At 38.6% G+C, this 12911-nt stretch overlaps 1 protein-coding gene across 6 annotated transcripts in view; it reads right to left on the minus strand.

Moving 5' to 3' along the window:
- Positions 1 to 223: 223 nt before the first annotated feature.
- The window catches only part of DAB1 (DAB adaptor protein 1), a 666637-nt gene continuing 653949 nt past the window's right edge, over positions 224 to 12911 (minus strand). For all 6 annotated transcript variants that reach the window (XM_079982111.1, XM_079982112.1, XM_079982114.1 and 3 more), the window contains 2 exons: positions 12239 to 12337; positions 224 to 3631 (listed from right to left, as the gene is read on the minus strand). In XM_079982111.1, the coding sequence (XP_079838237.1) occupies positions 12254 to 12337 (84 nt within the window). In that variant the 3' untranslated portion in view covers positions 224 to 3631; positions 12239 to 12253. The remainder of the gene's footprint in view (positions 3632 to 12238; positions 12338 to 12911) is intronic.

The raw sequence follows: 12911 nt of genomic DNA on the forward strand, positions 1-12911 counted from the left end.
TTGATGGGAATTTGTTATATTAAAAAGTAATAAATTATAAAACCTGTTAAGATTCAAGTGGAAGAACACAACATACTAGCAGTTCCCCACAACCTGCAAATGTTATCATATTTACAAAAGTACAATTTTATGGTATTGGGACTATAGTCAGGAATGGACAAGTGGTCAACTTTATATTTTGTCTATCACATTTAGCCTGCAAAAGAATGAGAGCAAATAATGCTTATGATTTTAAATGTTTTTATTTGTAACAGTATTACATGGTGTGTTACAGAAATTAATGGAAAATTTCTAAAAATTTGTTGGGTTTTTTCTGCTGAATGCATTACACATAAAGTTAAGGGTGAAAAAAAGATGTTCAACAAATGGTTTTCCTCTGAGGTAAAGTTAAAGTAGATCTAGAAATGTACTGCAAAAAACAGTCATTTTTATCTTTCTTTTCTTTATTAAAAAAATACGTGTCGGAATGCAGAAATCAAAATGAATAAAGGTAGAGAGTAAACATCTTTGCAACGAAGGTGCCCAGTACATTATTTGATCATAGGTTTTGTCAGACAGTTGAATGACTACGATCTATCAAAATATTTTTTTAATGACATGGTTGGAATCAAGACAGTACAGGATGGTGAGTGGGATTCCCTGCTTTAAAATTTAAAGTGACAAATTTAGTGCTAGTGAAGAGCAGGATGGAGAAAGCTTGTTGACTCCCCTGAACCTATTATGTATCTATCAAATGGTACAGTGTAGGCTCCGATATTATCTCTCTTCTAGGCTATGGCAAAAAATGAATCTTCTGATGGTGGAACAGGGTAGCTATGGAGTCTCTTGTTTCAACCCCACCCCACCCCCCAAAAAACCCACAACCAAATGTTTACATGGAGCAAATTTCTTTGTGAGTTCTGATTTTGATATCCCAACTTGATTCTCTTTTATAGCTACTGTGTAGTATTGGTTACATAAACGTTTCCCATCCTGGGAAGGTTCTTCAGAGTCGTATGGTTACAGAAATCTCCAAACTATGATGTGAACGCTTTGGTCATTAACTGAAAAGCTAATGAGACCACAACCTACTCCAAAGTTTTATGACGAACTGAAATGTCACCTTCTTCTAATCCAATATCCCAACACAAAAATGGTAAATAGTAGGGTTGCCCTATTTATGGAAGCAAAATTCAGTATACAAAAGTTGAACTTTTTTTTAGGCAATCATCCTCAATCTTGGACATTTTACCAATTTCCTGTAATTCCCCCCCCCCCATGCTATTTTGACTGGGGAATTCCGGATGTTTGGCAACCCTGTAAATAGCTTTGCTAAGGAAGAATGTAGCATTTCCTATTAAAATCAATAATTGGAAGATTATCTAATAAGAAAATGTTTTCATTCACTTGGTTGAACTGAAAATATACAATCCCACACATTTTAAATCCTACTGGGAATATATTTTTTGCATCTTTTGTTTGATGTGAGTTTGCCACAGAGATCCTGACAATTAGAATAGAGAGAAGAAATGACAGGAACAGTGCATTAGATCTCACTTCTTTGATACTGAGCCTATCAACATCTAGTGTATCATTCACTCAGTGGTAAAGCACACATTCAGTATATATTTCACAGGTACTGGCTGGAATTAGGAAATTTAGTTGCCAGCACCACCAAATCACCATCCTGTTCCGCTTTCAGCTGTGTGTGTAAAATGCTTTCATTAAACCATTCAAACATATGGAAATATACAACTCCAGGCCTACACAAATCAATGGAAAACACACAGAAACCTTGGTGTTATGATCTAAAAACAAAAATCTGCATAACCCATTAAGCAATTCCTCATTTGGGTTCATTAACTTTTTTTTTTTAGTGCTAAACCACTAAAATTCAATATATTGTGATCTGCATAGGAACTTCAGGAAAACACATTTGACCTGTATAACAATTCTCTGTAGGCCAAAAATATATAGATTCTTTATGCAAATTATGTGCTAAGGATAGGAACCAAACACTGCACTTTTCTTACATAAATGTTTAAAAAAGAGAATTTTTAAAAAGTTGTTTCTGATTTGTGTGTAAACAGTTTTGAATTTTTATTTTCTAGCTATGAAATGGCTATGGAATGTACTTTTTTCCCTTGAAAATGTACAGTATGTAGTAATATTTGTGTCATAAAAGCAAGAAAATAAATCATGTGTTACCCATCAACTTTACTAGTTGCTGACAACCTAATTGCTGCTGGGAAATGCACTTTATTATAAGCATGTGGGGGGAAAAAACCATACGAGATGCAAGAGCCACAGACTGGGGGTTTCCACACTTCCAAAGTACTGCCATTTGCTACCTTCTCTACAGTGTCATGGCATTATTAAAAGAATTCTCATAACATTTTATATTTACAAAAAAAAAAACCTGGCAAATTTCATTCAAACTCCTTAAAGCCATTTCCCCTTAAACATTTAAAGAGTTTTATGGTAAGTTTTTTTTTTCCTTTTTAATTTCAAGTTATAAAATAAAAATCCCATTTGAATTTTTCTGATGTACAAAAAGTGATAAAGATGAACAATTTGATCACAGAATCAGTTTCAAAATTCATGCCATCTTCATCTTGGTTAATAAAGTCCATCCCAATCAATCCAGAAAGCATACTGGAAGTATTTGGCAAACAATTTTTTTTCTCTCTCTCTTCAAAAATGGCACACAGAGAAGAAAAACACTTGTCTGCATAGCATTACAGCAGCAAGATATCAAAGAAATAAAAAATATTCCTTTACTGGTCTTTGTTTTAAGAGTCCCCTAGGAAATAACACTGTTAAGTCTTTTTCTTCTTCTTTTTCTTCATCAAAATATTTGATGTCCTTTTCTACCCACAGCAGAAGTATTCAAAACAAAAAAGCAGCATTTCATCTCTTTGATGTACTGTAATTTCAAAAGGTCCATTTGGCAACGTTTCCCAATCAAGATGGATAATCAGCAGAATGGCAAACCATGGTTTCAAGTTAAGGATAATTTTCACAGGAGGCGTTTTGCTGCTAGAGTCTGTCACCTGTCTGTAAGAAAAGAGGATAGAAGGTGGGGGACTTTGTCCCCCACCTTCAAATATGCCATTATGGAGTAGTATTGGTTGGCGGCGGTGGGGAATACAGCCAGATCAGTCTAATATGGTGATAAAAAAGTCAACATATCATCAAAATGTGCAGCCACAGAGCTCAATGGCTGTAGAATTCATGATTTTTTTCCTGCGTTTTTTATATTATTAAATGATTAGCAGTCCTTTAATAGATTTGAACTGATTACTTCCATAATGTGGTGCACTGGAAATGGCAAAAAAGCGACAAGGCGTGGTGGGAAATGCTGGATAGTTGAAACTTGAGGAAAGGTTTTGCTTGGATATCAGGACTGTGGAACAAAACAAAAGTGTCATGTTCTGCCATAGAGAGTTGCCACTGGTTGCCAAAACATTTTGCTTGTTGAACTGATGTAGTGAGGTGATTATCCTTTATTAGATGAGATCAACTGCAAGAAAATGTGGGAGCCAAAGGCCTGTCAAGGCTGTAGTTTTCTGTTTGAGTCTTGAAGCACCACAAGCGTGGGTCAACGCTATTTCTTAGGTCTGTTGATCTGGGCATAGAGAGGCTCTCTTTCCTGGGAACAATAGAAAGAAATGTGAATAGAGACAATTCTAGTCATTTGTATCTAAGCAGCAGATTCCAGGGAAGTAGGTGAGTAGAATAAAAATGCTAAAAAATAGCATTTTTATTATTTTGAATTATGATGATGTTTGAAAAGGAAGTAATACAGTGGTGCCTCGCAAGACGAAAAGAATCCGTTCCGTGAGTCTCTTCGTCTAGCGGTTTTTTCATCTTGCGAAGCAAGCCCATTGACGGATTAGCGGATTAGCGCTATTAGCGGTTTAGCGGCTTTTAGCAGCTTTTAGCGGCTTAGCGGATAAGCAGCTTAGTGGCTTAGAAAAAAGGGGGGAGGGGAAAAAACCCGCAGGAACTCGCAAGACATTTTCGTCTTGCAAAGCAAGCCCATAGGAAATTCATTTTGCGAAGCACCTCCAAAATGGAAAACTCTTTCGTCTAGCGAGTTTTCCGTCTTGCGAGGCATTCGTCTTGTGGGGCACCACTGTAATATAAAAGGATTCAGCAATTCCACATTGTTTATTAAGAACCCAATTCATTGTTTAAGTTGAAATGATTATAATGAAATAGAATTCATGTACATCTCACAGTACAGTTGAGACCAGAAGAGGCTAAGTTTGCAATTATTGTTTTTAAACACACGGAGCAAATCGACCCATTGCCCCCACACCCTGAAAGATGATTCAAGACAGCTGACTAAATGGTAAAAATATTATATTTATTAAAATGTAGCAAAATTAGAGGGTCTTCCAGTTAAGCAAATAATTAAGTGTAGGCAGGTGGAATCGATGAATGCATATGAGAGAAGCAACCCTCTATCTCATGGGAATGTAAGCCATTGCATTGTGAGTCCCAGGACTGGGAGTTAAGGACTGGGAGAAAAATCTCCCTTTTTGCTAAGCAAGCCTTGGATATGTGAAACCCAACCAGCACACCTGACTCCTCCTGTGGAGCATTCATCATGATGTGCAAACCACATCCTTAGCACTCTTTCAAGTACCAACAAACCTCAGACTATGGATGATGACTCACGAGTGCCTATTTACCACCATGATGCCTCAGGGTGGCAGTGAAATAAGATCTTATCTTACCTGCCAGCACTGAATGCGTAACAGCCAAGTTAACCAAAGCACCACAAGATACCCTACAGTGCGAAGTAGATAAAAACAGGGAGTCCTAAGTCGCAACCAGGGGCTCCCGCTAAACTCCTTCTCACCCCCCCCAAAAAAGGGGCTAGGAAAAGCCCACTATAGAGGGGCAAGACAAAATGAGGGAGTAGGGGACGGCAGTGTAACTTTAAATACTGGACTGTCCCCTCCCTTTACATACTCCTGCTCATATGGCTAGCTGTCCTCTCCTCCTGGGAGAAACCAGCTTGAGTCTCTATCAAGTCCAAGAAGGTGGGTGGATGAGGCACCCCTGCTGAGAGCAAGGACATCATTCAGCTTATAAACATGCAGTTTTAGTTCAGAGAAATAATGACAAATTGTTTTCCTGTACTCCAGTTAAATATTTCACATCTTCTACTATGAACTTTTCTGTTGGCGCATTCTAGCTATTAGATGCAGGAAGGCTTCACTCCAAAGTCAGTGTAGGCTTGAATAAAATAATAATGGCTAAAATAGCAAAACAATGGATGGTGGTGAGCTAACAAGAAGCCTAATGCGCCATATGTCACCTTAGCATTCCATGATATACAAATTCAAAATCCAAATAAATGTTAAGTCAGCGATACCAGATATATCAGTAGAACTACCATGTAATAAACACATGGCAAGTTTGGCTATAGAGCTTCCTAAAGGATCTAAACATTTCTATAAATTGCTCTAGTAAATTGACATCAGGATCTTGCCCCGCTATGAAAACCTGGCGTGGAGCAGTGCTATAGGACCTATGCTCCCTCCTTGTCGAGTCCAGCAATGGGCACAGGCAAGTGATAAAAATTCTGGAGAACTTGAAAGCTTGCTCACAACTTTGTGACATTTGGGTTGGTCTTGACAAAAGTATACTGTGCGGGTTATTTCCAAATGGAGTGGTGGTGTTGGTGGTGGTCTAAAAAAAAATGCAGCTTATTTTTCTTTGTAAATGACTAATTTAAAATTCTGAATTATATTATGGAACTCTGTTTGCAGGGCTTGTAAGTAAAAAATGAATGAGTTGGAGCATGTAACAGCAGCATATTTTGCATCCCAATCCACAAAGTATTCACTTGTCGAGAAGAAGGGTAAAGGTAAGCATACCATATCTTGTCTTTATGGGTGATATCCAAAAAGGTCAGTCCACCTGGGCAATGGACTTTTGCTCAGGTAAATGGGATTTCTACTTCCTTTCCCCCTCCTCCAAGCTTCCAGCACCCCTAAATAATCTGCTGTGGAGGCTAGGGGACCCTCAACAGGGCACAAAGTTGGGGGTAGAGGGGGCTACAGAAGAGAGTAAAGGGAAGTCCCATCACATCTACTATTGTGATGTTGGATCTTGCCCCATGAATCTGTAACACCTATGCAGAGAATCTCAGCATTTCAAATCAGGTCTTATTGCACACATAATGAACATTATGTCCATATTCATATTTACCCCAGTATGCAAGAAAGAATAGCAACTCTATTCCAAGTTTGGGGACACTTCAAAGATTATGCTTACATAGATTGCTGCTGCATAGACCGCAGACACTCACAATTCTGGCTAGTTTACAATACAATAGTACTTGAAAGAAAGACGATTTGGCCTCTAGGCTTTATAAATTGTGATGGGACCTTTCACTCTGCTCTGGTGTAATCCTCACTTTATCCTTAGAATAACGGCCTTGAAGTTTCAGAAAGGATCCAGCTATCTGTTGTCAGTGCACTTTGGGTCATATCTTTAGCAGTGAATAGGAAATGCACATGGTTGAACAAAGTAAATTAAAAAGCCGTTTATCACCTTAAAGTACCAGAGGTGCATGAGAAGTAAATTAGAAGGGACAGGAAAGAATATGTAAATAATAAATAATGCCATGATAAGAGAGGGCCCTTTCTTGGGTCAATTGTCATGAACTGGACACTGAAAAGCAGTACCAAGATAGCCAGCAAATTATACCACAAAGGTAAATAAATAAATAAATCTCTCCCCCCCCCACCAAAATGACACTTAATATTAAATCTGTAAGACCCTTTAATGTTAACTAACTCAATGTAGCTTTGTCCTACAAACACTAATTAACAGGGTATAGATACATTTTTTTTAATGACCCTCAATTTCCCCCCCCATAGAACTGGCTGTTTTATCCTCTTTATAGCCTTTGCAAAAAACACATTTTTAACAAGATTGTTGCACCTCAATTACCATTTCTTAGCTATCAAAATTATCCTCTAATTCAGAAAGTCATGCTAAGGCTTCAGCTTAAAAATGATCACAAATAGCCAGGGCCGGATTTCAGTTTGATGAGGCCCTAAGCTACTGAAGGTAATATGTCCAGCTGTCCTTTGTCAACAACAAATTGTTGCTGTTTTTTCTGTTGAATATATGCTATATGGTAATTTACGGACCTAATAGGTATCTAAAGCCATTTGCACATAACAAAATATGTATTTTATCAAAGTAATTGTTGAAATGAAATACAATTAAGAAGTATATTAGTAGTGAAATAATTATTAAGCTCTAACTGTATGTAGGTTTTATTTTATTTGTTTTTATCTTATATTTTGGAAATGAACACCCAGGTTTTTTTCCCTTTAAATTTTTTTGGGGGCCCCCCAAAGAGTGGGGCCCTAAGCTAGTTTATCTTATATGTAAATCCAGCACTGCAAATAGCCTTTATGTAGGTTAGCTTTACAACTACCGATAATAGTACTGTTTGCTCCCATTATTATTTTTCTAAGGGAACTACCATTCTGGACCTTTTCTTCAAGCTAAAAGTATTACCAATTACCTTATATCCATTACAATTGTCCCTGTATTCTTTATTATCTTAACAGAGACCATCCCTTTTTGCTAGTGGAAGCCAACCAGACAAGGTGATGGGCGGAATTTTTCTTACTGATGTATGTAAGGCTGGCATAAAAGATGCATTATGAACTTAAACTTGCAATTCTCCCAAGGCTGCTTTGACCTCTGTGCTCCTATGTAGATTTTAAGCAGAGTGTTTTCCTTCTGGCTGGCTGAACAGAAAGTAGAATCTCAGCTGATGCATTTCAGAAAATAAGTCTTCTGCTTCCTGATCATCCAGTCAGAAGGAAAGCCCTGTGTTGAGACTCTGCTGCAGAGAAAGAAGGTCAAGGAAACCCAAAGGAGTAGCACCTCAGTCAAGACTGTAATGTATCTTTTATACTACAAGCTAGGCTTCTTTAGAGAGCCAAATCCAACAGTGGAGGGGTAGGCGCAGGGCTGTTCTGCTTCCTTATGGTGAAGGGACCCTTGCTTTATGTACTCATTAATAACAGCTGCTATGTATAAAAACACTGTATGTTTCTAAAGTTCTCCTTTGCACTGGGCTTCATGATGAAAAACAAGCCTCTAATTGTGCTTTGCTTGGTTATCCCATCCCTATGATGAGCTCATTTACAGTACTCAGCATAGCACAATGTAGTATATATATATATATATATATATATATATATATAACCCCATAACTTGAGTATCAATAGTTATTAACTTGTATAACTAAATAACATGTATTGCTTCATGTTAACCACTTGGCAAAATGTGGCTGAATTTAGCTGGACCAGTTTGGCCTCCAGTAAGTGGGTTGTATCTGGCCACTGTTATCCTGTGAGACAAAAGCACACTTGGCCCAGGGATTGGGGGAAATGTGCTCACTTCACATTATAATGCAAACCTATCTAATGTGCCCTCTGCGAATGAATACATGAACTGGAAAAACGGGAAAACAAAAACAGGCAAATTTCACCATTCATAGTTCAGCTTAGCAGCCCAGGACTAGCTTCGAGTGTTCACAGAGAATCAAAGTGCTCTGGCGTGTTGGCAACATTTCTGAAAATGGGGCCTAGAAGGATAAGCAGCACCTGAATCAGGGTCCCCCCCCCAGGTACTTTTCAAAATATAAAGATATTTACTGTAATAGTGAAGCCAATTCATTTATGCATAATTATGTCCCATGTTATTTGAAGGTAGACCATTGACTATAGTTAATATATGCAGCTCCTCCAAGCACAGGTCCAAATATGTTAAATGGCAATAGGCTCACCTACAGGAAAGACAGGAAACTAAGCACCATTGTTCTCCTATCTCAGTTCAGTTCTCCTCAAATTGAAGGTTCTGCGCTACAGGTGACTACCTTTAGGCAGCAGCCAAAAAGGAATGTGTCAGAGGGTAAAAACTGCATGTGGCTGCTCACTGCTACAGGGAGATCAGCCCTTTATGCTGACAATCCTGTTGGGTTCTGACAAGTGGGATCTTCTTTAAGGATGGTCCTGGTTGTGGGCAGGCCCCCAGACCTGTTCCTCCCTCCCCCCGGCATGGGCGGAGTAATGTAGTCATGCCAGGGTGGCATCACGATAACCCCAGCTGCTTGGCCAACCACTTTTTTTTGGGGGGGGGGTAATAAAAGTGGCAGCATGACATGTGTCAGGCATCTGCTTCACACTGCTGAACACCTTTATTTTAGATGTCCTTTGGACTTTGGCAATGGCCACTTGGTTTTCGCCTACCTCTTAGCCTACCTCGTTACAACTTTGTAAGGTATGGCGGTTAGGCGTTGGCTCACTGATTTGTGGGGGGGGGGGTCCATTGACCAAGGGTATTCCATTAAAGGAATGCAGGGCCTGGATCCTGTCCGATGTCTGCTTGAGGGGCTAGGACCATGCCAGGCCTCTGGGGACACCGAGGAGAGCTACAGGCGGGTTCCCCTGATGTGGCTTCCTCTTTGGGTGGTTTACCCTTACTGACTTCCTGCAAAGGGGGCAGGAGTCCGATATAGTCCTTTTGCCAATACTGCTCACATTTCTGTAATCAATAAAGTTGTGGCCTAAAATCTTGCCCAATAACCAAAATTCTGTGTCAGTGTGAATTTTATTCTAACGAGGAGCTGGTTTGGGGACCTTGCCACACAAACTGCCTTCCTGTAAAAAATCCTGCTATGCCTTGATGGATAAACAAATAAAGATTGTAATACTTTTGAGCAAGTGCTGCCTTTTCTTCACAACACTAGCCAAGTCTTTGAAGAAATATAAATAAATGTATTATAGCTGTTTGCTGCCTTTGTCTTGTGATCCACAAATCTACACTCTTTCTTTTTTGCAATTTCAGTGAATGTATTAAGACATCTGTCCTGGCTTTTGATTTAAAAAACCACAGCAAGGCAAACATTTTGCTTATCAGTAGATTGCAGATTTGACTACTAACAGCACGGTTGTCATTTCTTTAAAGGTTAGTTGTGAATTCCAAGTTTGAAAGCTTCAGTTTAAGATTGCAGGTAGATGCAAAGTGCAACGTAGTTCAAGATATAGGAACTGATAAGACACTCAGTTATTCAAATACAAAGACTTTAAGATACTACAGAAAAGAAGTGCTAACAACACAGAAAGCAAAATGACATTAAAAAAACCAAGTGGGAGAGTGCACTTGAATACCATATTTACTTGAATCTAATGCTCACCTTTTTTGGCCAAATTATGTTATGAAAGTTAAGGTGTGCATTAGATTCAATGGCACATTAGACTCGAGTAAATATGGTATATACAGAGGCAGCATAAACAAGATCATTGAGTGAAGATAACATAGCTTCCAAGTGCATCATTGAGTGCAACAGAACCCTGTGTTCATGCCAAGTTTATTCACTTCCAAATTCTAAAGCCCTCTATAAATATGAAGACCTCTCTCTCTCCGTCTTACTGGGAGAAGATGCTTAGCATTAATAAAGTAGGACTGAAGATATTAGGCCTTGTCACAGTTTTAACTATTGATCATACAGAACAAACTTGGACTATTCACCCTCTAAATATTGTGGCAGCTTCAAGGGAAAAGAACAGGTCCATTCAACTCCTTAATGTAGCAGTAGCCAACATGGTGCCCTCTAGATAATTTAGGCCTCCAAGTTCCATTGGCCTAATGGTAGAGGGTAATTGGAGTTGTAGTCTAAATCATTTGGAGGGCACCATTTTGGCCATCCCTGTCTTAAGTGATAGTCTATCTGAAAAAGCATTAACTGTAGATTTCCCCTACCTGATGAAAGTGTGGGAGAGCCAAAACGGAACACCTACTCATCCCTCCATTTAAACTGTCATAATGCTGATGTGGAACCATATAATGTGCAAACATTAAAAAGCAAAGCACAATAGTATAGTTCAAACTGATGGGGAAAGTGGGATAAAGGAACATTTTTAAAGAGACAAAATAGTTATTGAAGAGTCTGACACCCCCTTAGTTGTATACTGCTTAGAAATCTAAAGCCACAAATGACAAAGCAAACATTTCAAATTTACCTCTTTTTTTTTTTTTAAAAAAAAATAGTAACTGAGGAAGTGAGACTGCACAGACTTCAGGGATGACAGTGGTTTCAGGTGAGGGCAGAAATGGTTTTAGGCTCATGGGAAAGGGACTATTGGATAGCAGCTAGTACATTCAGATATCTGTGGTTGGAAGCACATTCTTAAAAGCCTGGAAACCGATGCACATTATGCACTAAAAATAAATCCACCATTTCCATTAATTTGTTTCATATGCTCCATACACAGAAAGATGAGCAATAAATCACATAGTGCTTGAACTGTTTCAAATCACAGCGCAGTGTAATAAAAGAAACATTTTTCATATGGCAGCATTGGAATACATTGAGATGAGATGGGGATGTTCAACACTCACAGGCACTGTAGCATCACAATCTTTCTGACAAAACACAGATGCCAGAATAAAAATAGCCACGGTCACCCTCATAAAACATCTATCAACACCCACAACATGCAGCGTGCAGTTAACGATTAAAGCAATTGTGTTGCCTTAGCATTTTGTCATGGAAAATATATATTTAAAATGATAGGGTTATATGTTCTCTGTATCAATGGGTTGTTAACCCATAGACATCAGCATTGTAATTTAATATTTTCATTAGACCCTTTAACTAATAGGTTTTCCAATTGACCATTATTGTGGCCACAGAGTGGGAAGGCACATCTTAATTTACTGATAGTGCTTAATTCATTCTCTTAAAAAATATGTTGCACTGCTGATGTCATTTCAGTCCTGGATGAACATTGCCTGCCACTTTGCAATTTCTATCAGAAAAAGATAAAATGCACAATATACAAGTATCTTAAATGGTAATCATGAATACCAGAAACTGCAGAGCATCGATATTCTGTAAGAAAAACAACAACTATGAACCTGTTGTTGATAATCTCTCATTTCACAGTTGCTGTAATATATATTTTCCCTAGGGTTGTATTTTTTTATTATTATTATTCTGACAACACAAAAGTGCACCACCTAGAAATGGAATTATCAACCAGTGATGCATCAATGGTGTGAGAAGTAGTGAAATGAAGGTATGAAATATTCCATATTGTATATGTGGAATATATTATGTTTGTGGCTAGCATCAATGTAAATGAAGGCAGGCAATGGTGAATATGAATAGCTCAAAAGTGACAGAGAGAAAAGGACAGATACCTACCCCAACCTGCGCTATCTAGCTATCGCCCTGTGGACTTACAGTATCACCAATGGGCTCACCAAATGGATCACTGTTGGATGAGGCCTGAGATCCATCAGGCTAGAATACAAGAACATAACACCTTTTTTTCTCAACAACAGAAAGGAAAACAAAGTCAGCAGTTATTTTCATGCAGTGGGTGCATTTTAATATGAATGCCTATTGTGGATGAAAATAATTTAAAAGCCATATACTACAGCTGATATTTCCTAGGACCAACTGCTGCCAGCGGGCCAGCCCTGGATAGGATAGTAAACTGATTTGAGCTCACAGAAACAGTCTTTTAGGTTAGTGCATTTTGGCCAAAGCTAACTTTACCTTCAACACTTGGTCAAGAAGCAAACAAATGCCTAGTGCATAGCTTCTGCTTTAAGCCTGCCTAATTAGTGGTTCTAGTTTGTGATGAGCCATTCATTTGAAGCAGTTGCCATGGCCACATCTGACTATTTTTGCACCGCAACTCAAACCCAGCCAAATATGAGTTTCCAGCAATGTGAGAAGCAATCTGGATCTGTGTATGGTGCCCATAATTGGTTTGTGGTCATCACAAGCAAATTTGGACACCACAGATCTGAGACCAGGTTGCCATTATCAATGTGAGGTCATGCTTCTGCTGTCTTCTTGCAAGTGGGGC

This window comes from Podarcis cretensis (assembly GCF_951804945.1).
Source record: "Podarcis cretensis genome assembly, chromosome: 6".
Taxonomy (NCBI): domain Eukaryota; kingdom Metazoa; phylum Chordata; class Lepidosauria; order Squamata; family Lacertidae; genus Podarcis; species Podarcis cretensis.